Below are 23,815 nucleotides of genomic sequence, written 5' to 3'. Positions count from 1 at the left end.
TGCTCTCGCTCTCCTGCTCCACAGAGAGGCTTAGAAAATGGTCCTTGCCCAGAGCAATTAGGCTGTTTAATAAATCCTTGTGTGGGAGGGGCTAAGTGGGAGGAACGATAGCTGTAGAATACTGTACTTTTATTTATTCTCTGCACTGTCATAATTATTGACTTTCTTGTAAGTTTTGAATGTGTTGGAGGAAACCCGGCTGCCTTCAGTGCTCCTCTGAAACGGTGCACCGCCTCCTGGGTTTGTCCCCGTTTCAGAGCGTGGTGTCCTGCATTGGGTTGCCTTGTATGTGAAATGCGCGGTGTCAAGTAAGTTGCTTTGCCCACACTGGTCAGCTCCTCCACCTCCTCCTTCCTCTTCCTCCTGCACAGCTCTCCACTGTGCAGCAGTGTGAGGGGCTTACACCATGCCACTGCAGCAGCACAGTATTAGGACTGGTATATATATTTGTGATATTATGTGTTTGATTATCGTATTTGGTTTGGACTTTTTCATCCAAAGTAAGACATTTTTCACATTACCACAAAGATGAAGTCAAACTTTTGCGGCTCTCATACATTCAGCCATTTTCATTATCATTATGGTCCCATACACTAAGAAATGTCTTTAAAATACAGGAATTTTCAGGACATTCTAATTGTATTGTTATTCTTGGAGAACTTCTGTAGTGAGTAATAACTTAATTCACCCTGATCGTTTGTTTAATCAATGCTTTTTTTTTTTTTTTTTACTTTCCACTGAACGGAAGTACTGAACTGGCAAAAGTCTGTGCTTGAGGCAGGACTTTGGCAGACAACAGTATTGTGCTTCTCAAAGATTTTTTCTGCCCATTACTGTTCAACTTTGGTTTGCGAAAGAGCTCTTGGATGCTCCACAGCACAACTGGACAAATATCCAATGGACTGATGGACCAAAAGTTGAATAGTTTGGGAGGAACACACAAGAAAAAGGAGGAAAAAGGAAACAGCAGACCAACATCTTTACACTGTGCTCACTGTGAAGTCTGGTGCAGGGAAAATGATGGTTTGGGGCTGTTTTGTTGCCTCAGGGCCTGGACAACGTGCTATTATCAATAGAAGAATGTATTCAAGTTCATGAAGATATTTTGCAGAAAAACCTGAGACATTCACAACAGCGTGGATTCCCTTTTATTAAATAGTGTCTGATCCTTCTTTTGCAGCAATAACAGCTTTTCTGTAGTTGCAGATTAGACGCTCACAACGATCAGGAGAATCATGGTTTCTGTTCCTCTTTTACAAAACTGCTGCAGTTCTGCCAGATTTCTGGGCGTTCACTTACGGCCAATAAAAAATATTATAACATTTAAATGTTTGAGTGGTATTAGTTTAAGCAGACACTGTTTAATCATTCTTATGATTTTGATGAAAATCAGACCACATTTAGTGACCAATTCCAAAGCGTTCACATACTAATATAAATTCTAACAACTCATTAGTCTTATATAGCACTTTTTCCAAATGCAGCTCTGTGAGGCAACTCCTGTTGTGATATTGGACTATACAAAAGCATTGACTGATAAAAGTCACTTTACAGTTTGGTGCATTATTTATTCACTCCATACTTGATGGTGGTTTTAATGTTTTTTTCACATCACTTGTTTACACATCATGACAGATTAGTGACTATTTAACAATACACAGACCTTGGGTTTGGCTCTGTGGAGAACTGTATAATTTCTTACTAAAACATCAGACCATTTCGCTCCACAAGCTAAAGCTACATTCAAAGGTCTATTCTGAGTTTTGTGAAAAATGTGAGGTGTGTGAAGCATTTCGCAGTTTGTTTAAACATTAATTATGGACGTGAACTGTCACGACTGGTCAAGTCTTACTACTTTGCTAAAAGTAACACACCTCAGTGTTTACCCCATGCCCTCTAACTTACCCGCCTACTCCATTTAATTGTATTACGTCGGCTCGTAGTAATGTCCAAATATAGATTGTGGATCACAAGGATTCTGGTTATGACAAGGATTGGTCCCAGGTTTGAGCTCAGGCTACATGGGCCTGTGTGTGGAGCTTGCATGTTTCCCCTACCACTAAAACATGCGCAATAGATTCCCCTCAGGGCCCAGGACTCCCCTGTGAAAGAGTGGGACTTCAAGGTTGTTGTTTTTTAAAATGAGGACAACATTAAATTAATCAGAAATAGTCTAGACATTGTTGCGGTTGTAAATGCTAATGTTGAATGGAAGAGCTACATAGGTGCACTTTAACAACTGCTTCAGTGCTGATGGTACATTGTGTTAGCTAATCGTGTTAAAGGGTAAATTATTCAAACAACAAGTGTGCTAGCACTGCTGAAAACTGTTGTGCTGAATAGAGAAGCTATAGGACTGGCCTGGGTGTCAGACCAAACGAAGAATTTCTCACCTTTAAAAGTTCAGACCGCACCTGCATGAGAAACGTTGTCCTGGGAATATGTTAGGAGGAAAAAAATGCAGATGGCCTGTAGAACGAAGGAGGAATATTTGAAGTGATTTGTGTATTCCTCAATAATAATACACACTCCCCATAGTTATAGGTGATTACAAACTTTCAGACGAAAATCAGCATTAGTAGACCTCTTTTTGTCTGCATTGTAAAATGTGGAACATAAGAGTAAATATTGACTAAAAAGTGCATTGTTTCTAAGAATAAGAAGAGTTTGATTCTTATCTACTGTTTAATTTAAATATTTCTTTTCCATGTGTGCCTGGTGAAATTCAGTCAAGTTCAGGTCCTCGGCTAATGCCGAATACTGTATATGGAAGCCATTGTTTGAGGATCACCGATCTGTGTGTTGAGAGGGTAAAAGCCCAGCGTCTTGACACAAGTCATGACATGATGAATCATCTCAATCAAGTCCTGTATTTAAGACTGAGCCATTCAAAGTGGAATCCACTTACATGCCAAGAATTCAATTGTAGATCTGAGAACAAGGTTTTTCTTCTCTAATAACATGGGATAAATAGTATATTTCGCTAAATAGAAAAATGCTAATTATTTTTGATTGGTAGAGATGTTGTGGAAAGACGGTTGAGTTGCCCAGTAAACCCCTTCAGTTTGTTAAAGGACGGACAGTGAGAGGAGCTACTGTAAAGTTGCTTAATAAGACTTTGTCACGATTAATAAATACATATAAAATAAAACGGAACCTCAAACTTGATTTGTCCTCAAAAGCGGACAAATCAAGCAACTCTATAGTGATGGGTGTAGATCTAAACAAAATGACAGGCACTATGAACAGATCACTGACAAATGGTTGTCTGAAACAAAGGTGCACATACTGGGACGAGGAAAAATAAGTTTGTTGTTTTCAGTTGTTGTAAATATAGCCCACAACATTCTCATTTGGTCAGATCCCATTATTTTAATTTACTCAATATCTTTCTGCAATACTAGTTTTAGAAACGTTGTTTGAAATTCTGTTTTAGAAGCTCAGTGATAAAGTCATTACAATAATATTGACAAAAAGGTACCATAGCTTTTCTTGTAAATTTGTACTTCAATGGATTTGCTTCTGCACCGATTAAAAATGACCCATTATGGAAAAGTGCAGCATGTATTAGAGCTCGAGCAGCACTTGTGCCATAGTAGCCTATACAGTTATTAAATATATAGCAAAGTGGTTCACATCAGCTAAAGCATTCAGGAGTGACTGCTCATCACTGGGTGAAGACCAAGACTCATAGGGTGGGGGAGGTGCAAAAAGGGTGCTTTTGACCAATCTATTTTTATCTGAATGCCACAAAGACAGCTGCCATACCCCGAGAGACTTCCTTGCTCTTTTGATCATTGCGGACAAAACTCCCACCAACTTAATTTGCCTGGAGTGTGCATGGACAGGGCTGGATATTATGACTCTCCTGACAAGCTCGTGGCACTTGTGAGGCTCTCACAGGTTTGGACAAAGTGACAGTGACACAGTGCATTCCAGCAAACAGAAATGTGAAGGTAACCGGCTGAACAAAGAGCTCCCAAAGAAATCCATCCGCATTCTCCCACAGTCTAGCCCAGTGCCTGATGAGTCAGTATCTTCCACTCTAAAGATGAACAGTGAGTTGCATATCAAACAGAATTTAACATGAATAAATCAGTCACCGGATTCCTACTGAGACTGGGATTGTGCAACGCCGCTCATTCAGACCTCACATTATATGTAGACTGACTGACATACATGTTCAAGACAAATAAATAACACTGTTTTATAAAGCTGGGATTTAATAAAATATCATAATTCAGTTAAGCCATCACAAGATATGAAAAGATGTTGCATTCAACAGTTCACATTTGGATGTGATACTTGATCCACAAGATTTCTTTTTTGCAAAAAAACAACAAACTTTGAGTCATGAGAACCACAACCAATATTAAAACATCTGTTTTATGAGCTGGGAATAACAGTTGCATCTGTGACCATTATCTATAAACATGTTGAATAAAACTAACTTCTCCAACCGCTGAATGTGGTATTTGATCTGGAGAAAAGAACAGAAAAATAAAGGTTAGGGTCGTAAAAAAGAAAAAAGCATTGCTTAAACACCCTATACCTAAACCCGTGGAAAAACAGAACTATGTGCCATAGCACACTGGTTGGGAATGACTGCATAAACATGGGGCGGGGTCTGTTGGGGGCGCACTGAGGCAGGGGAAGTGCGGAGCTCGTCTCTGCTTCTGTGGGTTAGCGCCCAGGTTTAAGGTGCCACATCCAAAGATATAATAAGGGAAAACAACAGGGCCTTGTCAGTCGATCTTATTGGGGCTTTAAAGCGGTTTATAGGCACAACTGAGGGCAATTACCAACTTATGACCAGTCCAGTATTTGAGTATTAAAATGAATTAGTAAACGTAGCATAAAGGTAATATATAACAAGTCTATCTTCATTTGTGCACTCCCCCTTCCTCTGAGAAACAGCCTCGGGGACACTGCTACCATATGACACAGCACACAAAAAGAGGAAGACTATGCAGAAAATTGCAGATGTGGAGAAGAAAAGGAGAAGAAATAAAGTATGCCGTAAAAATTACAGTAAAGTTTTTATTTTTTTAAGGTTTCAATTGGAAACATACACAAAGTTTATTTATTCTTTTATATTGTTGCAGATAATTAAAAAGTGTGGCTGCAGAAAGCAGTGCTATAGACAGAAATATGAGCTTCAGATACTTTTGGATCAAGGACTGCAGATGGAAACTAGCTCAAGCTAAATCTGGTGCTTTGATTAATATTTTTGCACATTGTCGAAATAAACTAAACTAAACTAAACTAAACTAATATCCCAAACGCAGTGGCCCATTGACAGTACTTACTGATTAGATGAACCAAAGGAGTTTCCTGAAAATCCTACAAAAACACCAACAATGGTAAACATTGAGGACTCCAGTACAAGTATACTGTAAGGAATAATGTCAGAATCCTCACCTCCACTTTGCTGCTGCTGCTGCTGCTGCTGCTGCTGCTGTTGCTGCTGCTGCTGCTGTCCAAAGCCTGAGAAGCCACTGGGTTGACTTCCAAATGCAGATCCTTGTTGGGCGAGACCCCCGAATGAAGGAGTGCTCTGAGTGGCTAATGCGCCAAAAGTCGGGGCATTGGAAGGGCTGCCAAATCTGAAAAGTTACAGGTGATATATAGAATTAGATGTTGATCGGGCCAATATTTGGGTATTTTACAATATGCTGCTAAAAAGGCCGATATCTCTGGAACCGAAAGTGATGGAGACTTTTTGTTCGGTAATCTTCTAATTTTTGTCTTTCAAATGAGTTCTCAGCTAAACAGATGTGATGTGATGAATAAATCAGCCTTGTGCCTCTAATAAAGCGCCCCGTGCTGTTACAGGAAACAATGACACATTTTACAGTTTCGAGGAATCACACACAGGATTATAGACTGATATTTTTTAAAAATTGCATATCGACATCAGCCGATCAAAATCCACAAAAATCGGCACCGGCCTTAGAAAAACCCATATTAGTCGACCTTTATGTAGAATACAGCACATCCATAATCACCTCACTAACAATGAAGAAGGTGGCGTCTAACAAAATGTAGTTATATCTGTGACAGATGCAGTTCTTCACGCTAAAGGTGGACAGAGGGTGTCAAATGGTATATGTGTGTCTAAGAGAGGGGACTAGAGGATTGAGAAATGAGGTTTAGCAATAATCCCTTCAGCAGGACCCACGCCCACCACACAGAACGAGAGAATGAAAGAGAGAGCAGGCCAGTATAATCTGCAGGCAGAATGACCTCAAACAGATTATCTGTGGGGAATAATCTACCCCTGCAAGGAGCTTTGCAGATTTTTGGCTCATTACCACAACAAAAGTGGCATAACATGAGGAAAAAAAAAGTTTGAAAATGAAAAAAAAAAAAAGTTAGGTTTCATCAAAATGCTACTTTGGTTGCCGCCAACAACAATAACAACGACAACGACAACAATAACAAAAATAAAAATAATAAAGCAGTGTGGGCATGTATGTAAAATGATCTAACTTTTCTTACCCAAATCCTCCCATGTTGGAAGCAGCCGTTCCTTCCCCAAACACTTTGCCGGCAGATGATCCCAGAGGGCTACTGAAAGAAGGGGTTGTCCCAAAAGCCGCTGGACCAAATGCAGGAGCACTTCCAAAAGCAGGGGGACTCCCAAACACTGGTGCACTGCCAAAGCCACCTGAAAGACAACAGGTACATTAAAAATGTAGTTAATGAACTGTAGCTATACATAGCCTGAGTGATTACAAAACTTCATGCTAACACCAGTGCAAACCTAGGGAGGGGGGGGCATGGGGGAAACAGTGTGATGAAATTACAGCCCAAGAATCATGGCACAGTAAATAATTGATTGAGCCAAAGTAACAAGATTACATTCCCTCTACATGGGCCAATGACAGAACATTTGTATACAAGTAGTTTTCAGTGGGATTTTGTAAAAGGTCAAGTATAGAACAGATACAGAAACCTGAATACACAGAACTGCAAGTGACTTAGTGCAGGAGGTAACATGGCATCAGCAATTTCTGTTTAGCTCAGGCAAGGAGATCATGTTCAACACAATGTAAAAGGGCGCAACGTTCAAAGAAATGACAAGCAATATATTTTATACCTGGTTTTGTTGGTGAAGAAAAGGAGCCAAAGCCTTGTGCTGCAACACTTCCACCTCCCGAGGAAAAAGTCCCTGTGGATTTCTGGTCTCCAAAAGCAGTTTGTCCAAAACCAAAGGCCTTGGCTCCGGTGTTCCCAAACAGACCACTGCCCCCTGAGCATAATACAAGAAACGTGTCAGTCGTTCCATTACTTAATATGTTTTAGGCAGTGTAAGAATGACAGAATACAGATGTGAGCCACGTTAAGTCGTTTATCAGGGCTCCTGCACATACATGTAAAATGTAAGACTTTTAAAGACCTGGAAAGGAGTGTTGTGTTGTACCTAAACATGACTCAGATTGTATGTAAATTTAAGTTAAACTTACATTTAAAATGAAAAACACTTGATTTGTATAAATTATATAATTTAAATTAGCTACAACAAAAACAAGCAGTCTATGGAAAACCAATTAACAAATGGATATGGAAATAAGTATTAGGGAGGGATGGAGGCATTTTCTTATGATATTGCCTCAATTTCCAATAAGCGAAATGTACATTTTAAACAGATTATGTGTATCTGTATGTTAGATTGTTTCTATATGAGTTACAATGATTTATTATCACAAATAATGAGCTACAGTTCACAGTGTTTGCAATGGAATTAAACAGCAGAAAGAATTCAGTGCATCAGACTTTCTCGAATAATTGGCCACAAAGACCGTTCACAATCTATCCAGTTCCCTCAAAGCAATTGTCAGTACTCTGGTGCACAAAGGCAAAAGTCTGCCACTGCAGAGAGATGGGAACTGATATGTTTTTATCGATATCAATGCCACTGATCATTTCTCTTATCGATCCGGTTCTTATTGATTCCAAATGAATGAATATAGTAAATATAATTTGTGCATGCTTCTTGTAGTTTTCATCTAAACAGATGGGCTAATAAATTGTTCTCTTTTGACATACACTTCCTCACACAGAGCATTTATAAAAAAGCTATTGTAAAATTGTTATTAAATTAACAGGATATAAAACTTAAATGTTTATTTCAGAGGGGCAGACACTCGTTTCTCTAAAATACATGTTTTACTACTTCAACAAATTCCGGCAGTGTTGACAATGGCACGCAGAGGAGGAGCTAAAGCGGACACATAAACAGGTCGTTGGGGATTATCTTACCCATCTCTCTCCCTTCTTCTAACTTTATGACCAAGGGTCAGTGGCGTAGATAGTAGGGCAGTCTTGTCATTGTGTCCTTGGGCAAGACACTTCACCCACCTTGCCTGACATTGGTGTATGAATGGAAATGTGAATGGGTGAGTGGATCCTTGATGTAAAGCGCTTTGAGAGCCTGAATATATAAATGTGACCATTCATTCTGCGCTGTGCTGTTGTGTGGCCATAAATAAATAATTGTTATTCTGATGTGTTAGCAGGTGCACATTGTTTTGGTTCTTCAGTGCACAGCAGCTGCATGTTTATCAGTGTTTATAGAAAGGACAGATTCATATGGACTCGTTACAACGTGCAGCATAGTTTGTGATGAAGTGAAGCAGGACGTGGATCTGCAGACATGGATCTGCAGCAGCTCCAGTCTGCAGGTTTAGAATATAAAAAAGGCAAAGCGGCATCGATAAGAGGCATCGTTAATGAAGGAGACATACGGTTCCGATGGATTTCTCAAGTAGAACCGGTTCTACTTGAGAAAGGTAGAAGGTTCCCATCCCTAATCACTAAACACCACCGCACTTTGTGCAACCCAGTCCCCGTCATGCGCCTGTCCCCTGCTCAAAACGATCAGATTGCCCAGTACAAAACTGGGACAGACACACGAACTGTGAAACTTTCTATACATCGTCATGATGACTTTTATAAGCTAGCTGCGCTGTGAAGGATGTAGCACACATTTTTTACTTGAGAATATTAACTGTGCTTTGCAAAATGTTTTGCTCATTTGTCCATTGCAAGAAATGTACCTGTCTGAGCAGGTTGCCCGAAGGCTCCAGTGGAGGCTGTCGCCCCAAATGGGTTCTTGTTGGCAGCATCTTCACTGGGTTTACCTCCAAGCCCACTAAAGAAGCCTCCACCACCAGAGGAGCCTGTTGTGTTGCCTGAAGAAGAGCCAAACAGACCACCACCGGAGGGCGCTTGCTGCTGCAAGAAAATGTTATAGTCATTTAATTTTGTCAGTGCAATAAAAACACAGTCCAAATGCCTAAATACCTGTCCAAAGACGTTGCCTGAGCTAGCTGGTTGTCCAAACGCAGGGGTGGTAGAGGAACCAAAACCTACAGAATAGAAGTGTACACAATTTATTATTGTAAATGGCAAAACATGTCAGCAGAGAGACTGGTTGGGAAAGTAACAACACCCTTTATGCCACCAGGTTCTGTAATAATGCTGCTATACAGTACAGAACCAGGTACAGAGGTCTTCTTTATTATGCAAATAGACTCAATATGATGCTGTACTTAATCTATTCCTGTATGAAAACATCAAACCTCACCTGATGGCTGTGCAAAGCTGAAGCCTGATGACGAGGAAGTTGATGTGTTGCTTCCAAACACAGAGGCCTGGCCAAACCCTGAGCTCTGGCCAAACGCTGGAGGAGCTGTGCTCTGTCCAAAAAGCCCAGAGCCAGTGCTGCTCGCCGTGTTAGCGCTGCTGGCGCCAAAGGAGAATGAGCTCACATTGCTCGCTGTGGAAGCTCCAAAAAGACCACCGCTGGTACTTGTGCTGCTCGGACTTGCACCAAACGACGACTGGCTAAACGAAAAGCCTGCAGGTGTTTCGGCGCTGCTGACCGGCTGGCCAAAGCCGCTCACCTGGCCGAATACAGGTTTGCTAAAACCTGTGCCGACTCCTGAGCCAAACCCAGGTGACGTGAATGTTGCCTGCTGTGCGGTGGTTGATGGCACAGGAGCGGCTGTAGGGGCGGCTGTAGGGGCGGCTGTAGGGGCGGCTGTAGGGGCGGCTGTAGGGGCGGGTGTAGGAGCGGGTGTAGGAGCGGGTGTAGGAGCGGGTGTAGAAGCGGGAGTGCCAGCAGGTTGCCCAAACACTGAAACCGATGCAGTGGTGGTTGCGGTGCTGGCAGTAGTAGGGGTTGGGGTGGTAACAATCGTGGCAACAGTTATGACAACTGGTGAGGTTCCAATGGTGGTACTGTCAGTTGTAGCAGGAAGAGCCTGGGTAAATATAGAGCCTGGTGTATCAGAAGTGCTCGTCTGTGCCGGTGCAGGAGGAGGGGCTGCAGTAACCACAGCAGCCTCTGAGGTGGCCACCACTGCAGCAGTGGGAGGTTCTGGGGCAGGTTCAGCGGAGGTTTGAGGGGCTTCTGCAGCAGGAGGTGAGGGGCTGGGAGCCAAAAACGTCGGGACAGGAGCAACGGCTGCGGGCTCTTTGGTGTCTGGTGTCTCTGGTGCTGCCCCTGGAGTTGCTGTAGGCTCCACATTCACGACCTCAGCTTGTTTGTCCGGTTCCAATGTGGGTTCAGAGCTTGCGGTGAGGGGTTTAGGTTCCTCTGAAGACTCTAATGAAGGCGGCGTAGCGAGTAGACCCATAAAAGATGAAGGTGAGGGAGCAGATCCTGAGCCAGACAGGGGAAGAGAGAAAGACACTTTTGTGGTCGACTCCGGAGGCTTAAACAAACTGTTCTTGGATTGCTCAGCTCCAGGAGACTCCTCAGTCGTCTTCTGGGCAGCAGCTCCAAAGGTAAACTGCCCAGGTGTCATTTCTGTTTCAAGTGCACTTTCGCCAAAGCTGAATGCAGGTTTAGGGAAAGTATCTTTAGCTTCTCCTTGACCTAAACGAATTTCTGTGAAGACACCGATTGTATCTCCAGATGCCGTCTTGGGGGGCTGTGGCTCTGTGAATGGGGACTGTGTAGAAGATGGTTTGGTTTCAACTGTGGAGCTTGGAGCCGGAGCGGAGGAGCCGAACGCTGGAGAAGTGGATTTTGGGGTAAGAGAGAACTGCTCTTCTTCAGATGTCTGACCAAAAACAGATTTACTACTTCCAAAGCAGAATTTACTGGAGGCGTCCTTTGCTACAAAAGGAAACAAACTTTAAAAAATAAAATAACAGAATCTTTAGGAAAAACAGTTGGTGGGTTTTACCTTGTGAATTTCCAGTTCCCTGTGGAGCAACTGATGTAAAACCAAATGGTGTAGACCTGTAAAATATCATTAGCAAAAATGACATTCAGGCTGATATTTCTTTATCTTCTCAGTGAAAATCTTTAACATTTACTGCTACCTTGAGCTTCAGTTTACAAAGTTACAAACATATATAAATGCAAAATCTAAAGAATTTTTTTACTGACAATAAATACAAATCAAGAACTGTTCATAAAGCTTTTTATCCACTCACGTTGAAGTAAAGGAGAACCCTTTACTGTTGTTTTGTTCTGCTGCAGTGGTAGCAGACATCCCTGAAAAGCACAATATAAACCAGAAATGGTTAATTACAAAATGTAAATTTTACTCTGGTATCATCAGACCTGAATATTGGGCATAACAATGCTCACCAAACACAAAACTCGATGCACTTTCAGTGTAAATCTTTGGAGAAACTTGGGATGGCAGCTAAAAGAACAAAACAAAACAAAACATTTATTATGCAACAGAAATAAATTATGCCAGTTTGTGGTTTTAACTGCCTGGTATTGTACAACACCAGTCACTAACCACCTGAAAGAGCAGACATGGCAGTAGGAAAGAGGGACTAGTTAGCCCCAAACAGCAGTTATTTTTTAGGCAAGAGCTCCTTCCAAGATGAGGCTCTGCTTCAGAACACACTTTGAGCTGAGCCTCGTGTCTGACTTCAATAAGCACAAGCGTCTAACTGGGGCTTTGATTTTGAAGCCTGAAAAGCGTGCAGTCTGAACGCAGCATAACTCTTGTACCAACTCTTTGTTTTATATTTTAGAAATGGATTGAATAGCCTGCAGGGGGCTGTAGAGAGCAGAATGTGAGCATGGAGGGATCAAGTAAGGACCATTACATAGAAGCACTTACAACAAAGCACTAAGGGGTCATTTATCAGGGCAGGTGCTAAACAAGCAGCAACAAAATGTGCTATTTTTTTGGTATGTTGTTCAATTTTCCATTTGATGCTTCCTGAATTACAGTATTAGGGCCCCAAATCTGATGTGTTAATAAGAAAAACGCTGCATGAGTAAAAAATAAATTACTCTACTGCTGATCCCCTTTTGCACGTGCTATTTGCTTTTCATTTTCCAAGCGGTTCCCGAAGTGTTTCTGAGTAGAAGCCAACGGGATGTGAGAAAAGAATAAAACTAAACTAAAAAATAGAGCATTAATACTCACCCGTTTAGGCACCGTGTTCAAAACCTGCTGTGCCACTTGAGCTGCTGGATTAAGCACTGACGAGCTAAAACATTTAGGGGGAATATTAGTTACCATATATACATATAGACTAAATTATTATACTATATTATACACCAGTTTAAATAAAGACCTTATTCAGAAAACCATAAGAACTGTAAAGTCTTTACCCAATCAGAGCAGAAACTGGTACAGATGGTCCTTTGTCTTTCAGCTCTTGGACATTTACCACCTGGGGAACTGTCTTGAGGGTAGATTCTGTCAATGATGCATTTCCAGCAGCTGGTAGGAAAAACAGAAATGCCAGAATTTATTTAAAATTCTTCAAGTCCAACTTGTAAAAAAGTAAAATTTTATGAAGCAAGTTGAAATAAAGTGGCAACAGTGTAGTAAACCCACCTGGCTTTTGATTGGCCATTTGTCTGCGCAGAGCAGCAGTACCTGCAGCTTGCTGAGCAGACACAGACACAGGCACAGGGTGTCTCTCTATTGGGAGATGTTTAACTGTTTTTGTAGCGAGTGCTGTGCTTTCAGCTCCACTGAGGCTCATCTTACTGCTTGGGACTGTACAGAAACAATATCAGAAAAAGTCACTTTAGTAATAATGAGTGTTTATAATCAAAAGGATGCCATGTCTAGTTAGTTACCTGGGCTTGGAATTGGGCTCAGTCCAAAGCCCATACCCTGCAAAGACTGGAGTTTGGCTAAAGGAGTCGACTGAATGGCCCCAAAGCCTGGCTGAATAGAAGGCGTCCTCACAACCGTGGGATGTCGCGAACTGGACAGTGTTGGGGCAATAACTGGTAAAGGCTGCTGCAGTTCCTCCTCTTCCTCCTCCAGCTCCAGGTGTCGTGGGTCAGGATCCAGGCACTGGGATAGGGAGGACGTCGAGCTCACATCATCCAGGTCTTCATAGTACTTTGGTGAAAGGAAGGCTGAGCGGGACAAGTTGGCTGAACAAAAGAATGCATGAACAGCATTTATATTCATTTAGTCTTTTTAATTCGGTACTCCCAAATTAAGTAGTTTTTGTGAGAGTTTAACCTGGCGCTGTTGATCTGACAGGCGGCATCTGACCCTTTGAGAGGAAGTTGCGAAGTTGAGACTGTTTTACAGGTGAGATTTTGGCAGCTGCAAATGATGCACACACAGTAAGTAGACAGTTAAAAATGCCATCGCTGCATTGCACGGATCATGCAGGTCAAAATACCTTGAGTTTTTAATGACTCCTTGGGAGAGCTTTCTAGCTTAGCTTTCAAAAGCGCGTCCCTTAAACTTTCTAATTCACCATCCATGCTGCAACAGAAAACATACAATGATGTTGAAGGATAGGTAAAAGATGGTTATAGCATCTACTTTCAATCCAAACAAGTTTAATTGAAGCCACAGGTAAAGGCTTTTTCACACCAATCTGATATCGGGCAGGTTTGAGATTATTCTTTGGTGACAGTAACAGAATGTAGATGATCATTCAAGCTTGATGAAGCTAGTTTTTTTAGCAACAGTTTTTGTAGACTCTCCGTTTCCTGTCTTTATACCAGAGGCAATGTGAAAGACTGTTCCTTTCACAAAGTACTTCACTGGTCTGAAATAACTTTTAATCAAGCACATATTGCGGTTTCCATCCCATAACTGTTATAGCAGTATGCTGCAGTTAGTCTGCCTTAGCTTGTGCCGTGTGGAGATGAGACTTTTGAAAAGCCTTTTTATTTAGCATCTGCAATAATCCAGTCAGTTTTATCCATGGAGAAATATTACAGACATATGAAACACAAACGAGAAGCAACGAGAGAAGATGGAACATCACCCCCGAGACAGCGACACCACGGTCTGTGACACACCTGAATGTAGCTGCCGATGTGGAGCTTGTTATCGATTGTGGAGGTGCCATGTAGAGGTGCAGTGAAGTCAGTTGTTTAATCAACTGATCCAGTCTGTTCTTCTGCTGGTTTATAATGTACCAGTTGTTAGACAGTGTAGTGAAAAGGCTTTCACGCCCTGGTACCATCATGTGCCTGAAACATCAGATTTATGTTATACATAATCAACATTATGGCTTTATTAAATAATCTCAATTGTTTCTGACAAAGCACACATCTACTAACCTTGCCTGGCCTGCAAAGCTAAAATTCACAAAGCAGCAAATACTGCACCAAAAAGTTTGTCCTCACCTCAAACTATTTAAGCTGGAGCGATCCCAGATTGATAAGTGCTAATGCTACTAGCGCTGTAATATCAATTTGGCTCATGCTAGGTTACATACAGTATCTCAAAAGACTGCAATCTTTTCTTTATTTTTACTGCTGGTACTTTGAACTATCAGCAGCTATCATGTGCACAAATATTAAAACAAATGATACAAACCTTTGCTTTTTCTTCTTTTCCAAATGTTTCTCCCATTCCACATCCAAGACATCATTGACGTCCTCCACGGCAAATAAGACATACTGGTACAACCGACGGATTTCCTTGTAAAAAAAATAAGTAGCAAATATAATTTTTTATTCAACTTTCAGGATTTTGTCCCTTCCCATTTCTAACCTTCAGTTGCTCCTCACTGCGAGGGTCTAGGGGTCTCTTGTAGAGAAGGTGTCTGTAATTTCTGTCTTTGCTGAGTTCACTTTGTGCTTTGGCCTCCTCTGCTCCAGCAAATCCTTCCAATAGGGTGGTCTTCAACATGCCAATGTCACCATGCAGTGACTCAAAACAAAAATAACAAATTATTATAAATATGGGCATTAAAATAAAAACTGTTTTAGTTTAATTAACATCAAAATACAGTATTTCCTCAGAGAAATCAGTCGATTCAAGCATTAATCATAAGGCGATAAAAATTAGTACCTCAACCAACTTTTAGGTCCGGACTGAAATGTACATTTACACTTTATTCGAAGGAACAACAAAACAAAATGTCTTACCTCTGTGGTTTCCTTGATCTCTAGAGTGAAAACATGCACGTTTTCAGACTCTTTCCTCAGCTCCTTCATCTCTTCATTGGTGCCGACCTTAAAGTCTGCTTTTGCACTTCTCGCTTTGAGGTCATCAAGTTCCTTTTGGAAGTGTGCAATCTAAAGAAACAATGCCAAGTCAATTGATAATATCCAGTATATCATAAATAATAAACTCTTTGTGTGGGTCAGTTGTCCGTGCAGTTACCTCCTCCATAATTCCAGCCATGATTGGATCAGAATCCTTTTGCTGCACCTGCTTCTCCAAGGACTTTACACTGACTGCACCCTGCAAGTTTGTTTTGTGTTAAATATAAAAACATAAAAACAATAGTTTTTAGTTGCCACAATTATAGTTCTGCTGTTCGTAGCAACCGGTGTGCAAACAGACCAGAATCACAGGGGCACCTCATGATTTATTATGTGAAACAGGGCTCACGTCACAGATCTACAATTTGTCACTAATTCTAAAGAAACACATTTATTCCAATGTGATTGTGAAAAATGTTCCTTCATAAAACAACTGCATTCTTGTATCAATACTTTAGTATCAGGGGCACATCGCCAGATTACATAAATTAAAATAATCAGTCTGAGAATGATAAATATAAAAACTAGAAGTAGACCAAGTGCTTAGGAGGGTCGTGATGCCCTCTGCTGGCCAGTCTGACCAGGATCATCAAGATGATTACTGATAAACACATGTTATGGTGTCATCAAAAGAATTGGCTTTTCCTTTACTGGTGTACTGATATTGGCACTGCGACACAGACAAAATCTGGATAATGTAAAACAACTATAATCATAATTTTAAGGAAGGCTTCACACTAGGCTCAACATTTCATGTTTCCAAGTCCCCCCAACAATCTGCAGATCAGTTTTGCAACAAACTCTACTGTCTAGTATTTGCCCACATATCCTAAGGCTGATTCTAGCTCTTGCCTGAAAAAAATACTTTGTGAATTGAACTCTAAGGTTAAACCTCTTACCATCCGCCTTTACCGAGCACATTTTCTCCAGTTCGGCTTTACCCAAAACTAAAAGCTTCTTGATTGGAGCGTACAGTCTATAGGCCAGTATAAATGGATCTATTTCCCTGAGTTGTCACTTTTGATGTTCTTTTTCCATCGCTTTTTGTTGCTCTTTTATGACTGTGTGTCACATTTTCATCTCTTTTTAGTCATATTTGTGTTGCGTTTTTGTTGCGTTATCCTCATTTTCTTCTCGATTTGTTGCTATTTTTATGCTTTTTTCAAGAAGCCTTTAGATTTGGGTAAAGCTGGACAAGAGAAAACATGCTTGGTTCAGGTGGGGTTAAAATGTATGAGCTGTGTGTATGCATTGACCTTTTAAAACACTTAAATCAAACCTGTGACAGGGCTGGAGCTTGTGCTGTTGGCGTAGGTTTCTGGACAACCGTGGCCGGGGTGCTCGCTTGGACTGGACGAACTGGGGCTGAGAGATGGTGAAGTTAACACAGCAAGAGTTTAGCATCAGAGAGTCTATAGACTTTAAAAATGGCTCACCCAACACAGGTGGTTTGGGCGCTGGCACCGAGGGGGAGGCGAAGTTACTTGAGCTAGAGACGATTGTTTTCGGTGCAGATGAAATGAAGGAAAAGGGCTGTGTGGCTGGAGTTGTAGTGTCTAGAGACGAAAATCTGTCAAAAACAATGAAATGCATTAAAACATTATAAACAAACATTGACATAACACTGCAGTGAATAGGGCTTTACCTTTCATTAAGATTAACCTTTACAGCAGGTGTGGTAGCAACACTATGAGGTGTTGGGGCAGCTGGGGCTACAGGTAATGGTTTGGTAGAAGGGCTAGTAAAGGAGAATGCAGACAGTGCGGGTGGCGTTTCAGAGACTGGTTTAGGGGCAAAAGAGAAGCTTGGGGGCCCTGAGCCAAAGGCTGTGGACGCACTGAGTGAAAAGGCTGAGGGAGCAGATGTAGAGCATGTAGTAGGAATTGAGAATGTGAAGCCTGAAGATGACAGAGGAGCCACAGGAACACTGCTGAAGGGCGCAGCAGCGGGAGCTACAGGGGCGGGAGCAGAGGGTGGAAACGCTGCAGGGGTCGATTGGACTGACGGCGTTTTCTGGATTATAGATGCAGAACCTGCAGGCAAAGACGACACCCCATGATCACACACAAAAACAAAAATCAACTTACTTTAAATGTAGCAAAAGCTTACAAAATAAAGCAGACATTTGTCCAGAGCCGTTTCCAGTTGAACATGTTTCAGCTTACATTTCAATTTGTTTAAAACTACAGCTGTCATACCTAGCTTAGGTAATCGCTCCCCCTCCAAGGATAAAGGTGAGGAAGGAGACACCAATTGTTTCATCCCAGGGTTAAAGTTGAGCAGAGCGAACGGGCAGAGTAATCCATGTGTAGACAGCAGCAGCATTACAGGCGCAGGAGGTAAGGTCTTCTCATCAGCTTTTGCATAAGAAGAAATGGTTCACAGAGTTAATTAACACAGTGGTAACAGTACATTTTGCAGTTTACTCCTGTTTTGCATTCATGGCTTCAGGATTATGGTCAGTGCCTAAATATCTTTGCAAATACATACTTAAACCTTTCTATGGCAGTGTAGCTCTCCGGATTTAAAATGAGTGAGTTTTCGGGTAATATTGATTAAAATTGGCGCAACATAAAATAAGATCCTTATTGGTCAATTTCTAATGATGAACAGTCTTTTTCTGATAATGTCAAACTAAAGATTTGAAACAACCAAGATAAGATGTTACTGGAAATAGAGGCTTGTTTTCTTGTTTTCTGCAATGTAGAAAGATATGTCTAGACAGCAGCAGCAGCAGCAGCAGCAGCAGCAGCAGCAGCAGCAGCAGCAGCAGCAGCAGCAGCAGCAGCAGCAGCAGCTCTACGTGAGTGTCTGGCAGCCTGGGCCAGTTTAGATAAAAGAGAAGACCTAGACAGGAGCTAATCACTATTCTTTACACACATCGCACTGCAGTTGGCTCTGCATGAACACAGACAATATTTAGCAATACTGTGCTTGTACAAGTATACAAGCTGAGCCTCCTTCTCTTTCACAGGTTTCAGAGGGGCAGAGAACAGTTATACGACTGAGCGCAATAAATATCTAATTGGGTTGTGATTGTTTGTACAGCCAAAAGTGATCAACTTTCCAGAGTGGAAACATCAAGGTTATATTGTGTAAAATAGTTTGTGCTCAAATGACTCGCTATTCCACATACGGAAGCTTGTAGTTTGTTTATGGATAAAATAAAATAAAAAATATATTATTTACAGATCCAACATGACAGCAACGACGCCATCTTTCGATCAAGCTTTAGACCGTGTTCTAAATAGTTTAGCTCAAAGGTTTACCGCGGGTACATCGTACGTCATCTGATACGATTGGCTACGGCTACGTGCAGACGCATATGATAGACATTTGTACAGATGATCGACAATAGTAAACCACACCTCTCCTACGAGAAAATGAATGGGTGGTCCCCAGACTAAATATAATTTGCAATATTTTGTCTAGCGATAGCCAGGCTAGCAATAGTGACATTTTTGTTAAAATAAAGTCCATGCAGAGTGCATTTACTTTGAAAATCAAAGTTTGTTTTTCCAATTTGATCCGTGTTTTTGTTGAGAGGAATAGTGCGGCAGACCAGGCAACGGCTGGTTGATTTTGGGAAAAATAATAATAAAAAACATCATTTTGATTTGATTTTTGTTTTAATGATAAAAAACAATAAATGTGGCCTTTCTTGCATGCTAACTTTGTCCTACTGCAGAGGCAAAGACAAGCTCGACACCTCTAAGCCTCGCAGTACACAACATCCCCATCTCACCTGACCCGCATTAGCACAAACATCTGCAGCGTTTGAAGAATGTCTGAAGCGACAGCGAGAGCACGGTTTGTGTACGTTTGAGCAGTGTTCATTTTGACATATTTCAATTTAGCTTTAGCCTTTAACTCTTCTGACGAAAATGTAATTAAATTTTAGTTGAGATTTGGTCAAAAAAAAAATCTTCAATTTTAGTCTAGTTTTAGTCGACTAAAATTTAAGACAAATTCAGTCGCCTTTGCATTTACAATATTTATTATAATCATAAATAATCAAGGTCCTCTGCTTCATGGAGCTGCTCCCGCATGAACAAAGCTCAGAGCTCTTCCTTTGGCAGAGGATTCACATGATATGAGGCTCTTTCATTGGATAATTTCAGTCTCTCCTTTTCATTTTTATTTAGTCTTATTTTAGTCGACTAAAATATCTGTACATTTTAGTCATAGCTTTAGTCTCATGAAAAACTTTTAAGGCCACAGCTTCAAAGGTTCATGCGATAACTATGTGCATAAATTCAGGTTTTCTCCACCAGATGCACATTTTCAGTGTTTCTACAGGTGGTCATTTTAGTGCTTTTTAATGCCCTGTCAGCGCCTCGATACACGTTTATTGCCACAAATGCAAGAGATCTAGGCATCATTTTTTGAGCAAAGTATTGTGTACTATTTTGTACAAACAAAACTGCAGCTGAGATTGTTTCAGACCATAGTTTTTGTGTTTTTGACAGAAGCATGCAGTAAAAATAGTTGGCAATATCGTTGGCAAAATACATTTTCTAAGAAGTTTAGATTTAACACTAGTTTAAATCCGACTTAATACTTTTTAAAAAATAACTTTTAAGGCCTTCATTGTGGCATAACTCATTTCATTACTTTTAAAGCCCCGTGGGAACCTGGTTTTGTTGCAACCAGCCAAATATTTTGTGATTGGAGTTAAAGGCAGATAGACTTGGACATCAATCGGCAAACAGTGAAACGAAATATTGTGTTTTTGATAAATGGAGCCATGTGGGTTTTTCCAGATTTCATTTTTGACCTGAACCTCAACTTTGGGTGTAGATTTTACAAATGGCACACTTACATATGCGGATGTCCTGTTGGTTAGTAAAGTCTATCGCTAAACCAAGTGGAAAGGTGTCTTCACTGGTATCCGTCACAGGCAGCTCTGCTCGGCTGGAATCTTCAAGAAGCCACAACTCCCAGTTCTAGATAAATGAATCATAATTAGAAATCATTTCATCCTGGGCACACAGTCCAGTCTTTCCTGAAAAAGTACTCAAACTTCTGCAAAGATACTTTAATGGCAAGAAATTGTACACAAGTTACCTTATCGTCTTGTCTTGCAATAGGACTGACTTCAAGAGCTGCTGCCGAAGCCGCAAAAAACATGTCCCTAAAAAAAAAAAAAAAAAAAAGGGACCATTACAGTGTCAATATGCAGCAGTGCCTTAAAGGAATAGGCCACCGTTTTTACATACTAAGATATGTTCTTACCTCACTTTAGACGTGTTAATATATCTCCGTCTGGTCTTTGTCCGTGCGCTCTGTCACGCAAACGGAGCACATACGCAGCCTCTCCCACATGTCACATAGCTCCGAAAAAGCTCACGATAGAAGCTACCAAGCTCTTCCACGTGTTCCCTATTTAAATAAAGTTACGTGAAGTGTTTTCATGCGAAGTATATTTACCCAGAAATGTAGCATGTCGATTTTATAAGCAAATAAAAAGGGGGACTATATTGTGAGGCGTAATGATACGAGGAGTAAAACGTCCGCGCAGTAACTCCTAAAGGTTATTGACGGAAGTGAGCGGGGGAAGTCTTTAGGAGTTACTACGCGGACGCTGTGCTCCTCGTATCATTACGCCTCACAATATAGTCCCCCTTTTTATTTGCTTATAAAATCGACATGCTACATTTCTGGGTAAATATACTTCGCATGAAAACACTTCACGTAACTTTATTTAAATAGGGAACACGTGGAAGAGCTTGGTAGCTTCTATCGTGAGCTTTTTCGGAGCTATATGACATGTGGGAGAGGCTGCGTATGTGCTCCGTTTGCGTGACAGAGCGCGCGGACAAAGACCAGACGGGTATATATTAACTCGACTAAAGTGAGCTAAGAACATATCTTAGTATGTAAAAACGGTGGCCTATTCCTTTAAATCTGCACTAAGCTATGTCTTATTGAATGTTTTTGTCAGTGGGTGTCAGTAGTGAACCTTAATACTCACCAGTCCTCTATTTGGCTGAGAAAGTAGTGGTGCTGCCTCTCAGTGCAGTTGCCATAAACGGGGTCGCTGAAATTTAAATATTTTGTTTGTACTTTCTCATCCTTTTTCTGTGAACAAAACATTTTACAGTTAGGGGTCGAGTCTACTCCGAAAGCTTTTCCCTAGTACAACAAATAAGACATACTCACAGGCAACAAAACCACCACGAGATCAGGGGGAGTTTCAGGGGAGCCGTCGGCAGCAGCATAAACCACCGCAAACACGAATGTCCTCAACCACAACACATCCAGAACTACAGGAGAGAGAACAGGCAGACATGTTCATCATTGATCAGGTCCATAAACTGAATTACAGCAATGAAGCATTCGCACCTTTAACAGGATTGTCAGAGGTGTAAAAGTTTGGACATGGAATGACTTTCTTCTCTTCCAGTGTCTTTGAAAGAAAAAAATGTGATAAAATCATCATAATCAGAGCCGTACTGGTTACAGAAATTGTCCTTAATATCTATAACATTTCACTTACGGGTGTGTACTGTCTGACTGTGGCATCCATTTTCCCAGCAGCAATTTGCTTTCCCTTTGGACTCCAGCAAACTGTCAAATCCAAGACAAAAATGATCTTTTTTTGACAGTGAATACGTTTTTTTCGTTCATGCAAAAGCTAAAAATGAGAGCTGGTGAGGACCAAACACGGCTGCACAAATTTGAATGTAGCAATGTGCATGCGTAATAATAATGCATCAGTTTTATATAGCGCTTTTCTGGACACTCAAAGACGCTTCACATTGCACTATTCATTCACTCCATACTTGGATCTATAGTTCTAAAGCATTTGTAGATCTATGAATACTGACCATACTTAGATCCCCTCCTCAGTCCAATAAAGACATTGCAGTGCCTCTTGTATTTTAACATTGTCAAAACATACTTTCATATCTATTGGAGACCTCTGCATTGTGCTGTATTGAGATTGTCTGCATCAGACTTTGCCCGTCTCTCGGGTGATCTTTGGCTGAAAAATGTTGGCGACCCACTGCCCTTATACTGTATGTAGTTATGATTCTCGAAAAGGTGTGACTTACTGCTCGTAATGCCTTGGGAATATGGCAGGCTTGCTTGCACTTGGACACTGTCACTGACATCTATAATCATCATGCTGCCATCGGAAAGACAAACTGCTAACATGGATGCTGTTAGTGGATTCCATCTCAGATCCTGCACAAATGTATTCAGCTGCCCTCCAGGCTGTAGCGAAGCAAACGGCAACTTCTGTGGTCTGTTCTAGAGTGGAAAAAAGTTAATCAAAGTATAATTAATATCATTATTCTTTAATTATACAGGTAGTATCTCAGCAAAGAGAGGAAAAATATATAATTATTTAATTGTGGATTATTGAAAGAGTTACTGGGTTGTTTTGGGTTAATAGTTTTATTCCCCCATTTAAGATAACACATGATTTCTTAATAATCATCATCATCATCATCATGTGAACTTAGTTTGTTGCAAACTACCAACCTACATAAAGTCAAATACTTACCTGGTTGATAAGGGTACGGACGTCATAAAATGTCATAGACAAAACTGCTTCTGCAGAAATGCCACACACTGACAGTGAGAGTTCATCACAGCTCAGCGCGATGTGATGTATTGTTAGATCCACAGTTACTTCTGCCACGGCAGCAATTCCTTCAACTGCAGCGGAGAACGGGCTGATTAATATGAGGTCATTAAGCGGATGAAAACAGAAGATAGAAACTTACTTATTTCATTGGCATTGCCATCAGCTTTATCAACAGCAAGCAAGTCCTGCGTTTGAAAGGCTTTGAATGTTCTGCCAAAGCCCACAAAAGTCAATCCAAACTTGTTTGAAATGGTGAGTAGACTGGATCTATCTTTTGGCAACTCTTCGGGTGAATCAAAAACACGAATTTTCTTCATCTGTCGGAACTGAAAGTCCTGTTGTAACAAACAATACGCCGGTTACATCAATTCAGTTCAGTCAAATACAGTGAACACCAGCCTGTATGTTGTTTAAGGCTTTGATACGAAGTAGTTACTGCATAAACGAAACCAACGAGTAACAAAAACACTCAGCCCGTATAGAGCACGGTTCACGTTGTTGAAATAGAAACAATGTTAGCAATGCTAAGCTAGCCAAAATGCACACTACAGAAATGACACGACTTACTTTCATTTCCCTCTCCGGGGGAGAGTCTGTGTCGTCGCTCATGTTGAATTCACCAGTTTTTAAGTTGTGATCATGAATTTATCCTTCTGCTGTTTTTTTTAAACTATCCCAAAAAGAAAACAGTCCGCGCGCACAAGTGTCACCAAATGTGATGACGTCATTCTTCTTCAACGTTTATTTTG

The 23,815-nt window shown here is 41.0% G+C and overlaps 1 protein-coding gene across 1 annotated transcript; it reads right to left on the bottom strand.

The window, feature by feature from the left end:
• Positions 1 to 5,305: 5,305 nt before the first annotated feature.
• On the bottom strand, positions 5,306 to 23,784 carry nup214 (nucleoporin 214; the record flags this gene model as incomplete). Its single annotated transcript, XM_079552176.1, has 35 exons — positions 23,634 to 23,784; positions 23,206 to 23,401; positions 22,983 to 23,137; positions 22,528 to 22,726; positions 21,969 to 22,039; positions 21,815 to 21,878; positions 21,632 to 21,735; positions 21,444 to 21,550; positions 20,537 to 20,603; positions 20,292 to 20,415; positions 17,668 to 17,826; positions 17,115 to 17,502; positions 16,906 to 17,039; positions 16,749 to 16,834; positions 15,588 to 15,668; positions 15,350 to 15,499; positions 14,973 to 15,131; positions 14,796 to 14,899; positions 14,273 to 14,446; positions 13,642 to 13,727; positions 13,476 to 13,562; positions 13,079 to 13,384; positions 12,831 to 12,995; positions 12,602 to 12,713; positions 12,414 to 12,477; positions 11,612 to 11,669; positions 11,455 to 11,515; positions 11,202 to 11,257; positions 9,593 to 11,131; positions 9,322 to 9,374; positions 9,063 to 9,240; positions 7,103 to 7,255; positions 6,502 to 6,670; positions 5,422 to 5,606; positions 5,306 to 5,343 (listed from the first exon to the last, which is right to left on the bottom strand). Exons 1-35 carry the CDS (start codon positions 23,673 to 23,675, stop codon positions 5,306 to 5,308), a joined length of 5,874 nt encoding a protein of 1,957 aa, XP_079408302.1. The 5' UTR covers positions 23,676 to 23,784.
• Positions 23,785 to 23,815: the final 31 nt, after the last annotated feature.

Source organism: Gobius niger, assembly GCF_951799975.1.
Source record: "Gobius niger genome assembly, chromosome: 2".
Lineage (NCBI taxonomy): Eukaryota > Metazoa > Chordata > Actinopteri > Gobiiformes > Gobiidae > Gobius > Gobius niger.
The sequence above is the reverse complement of the archived record's forward strand: the minus strand, read 5'-3'. Positions and strand labels throughout refer to the sequence as shown.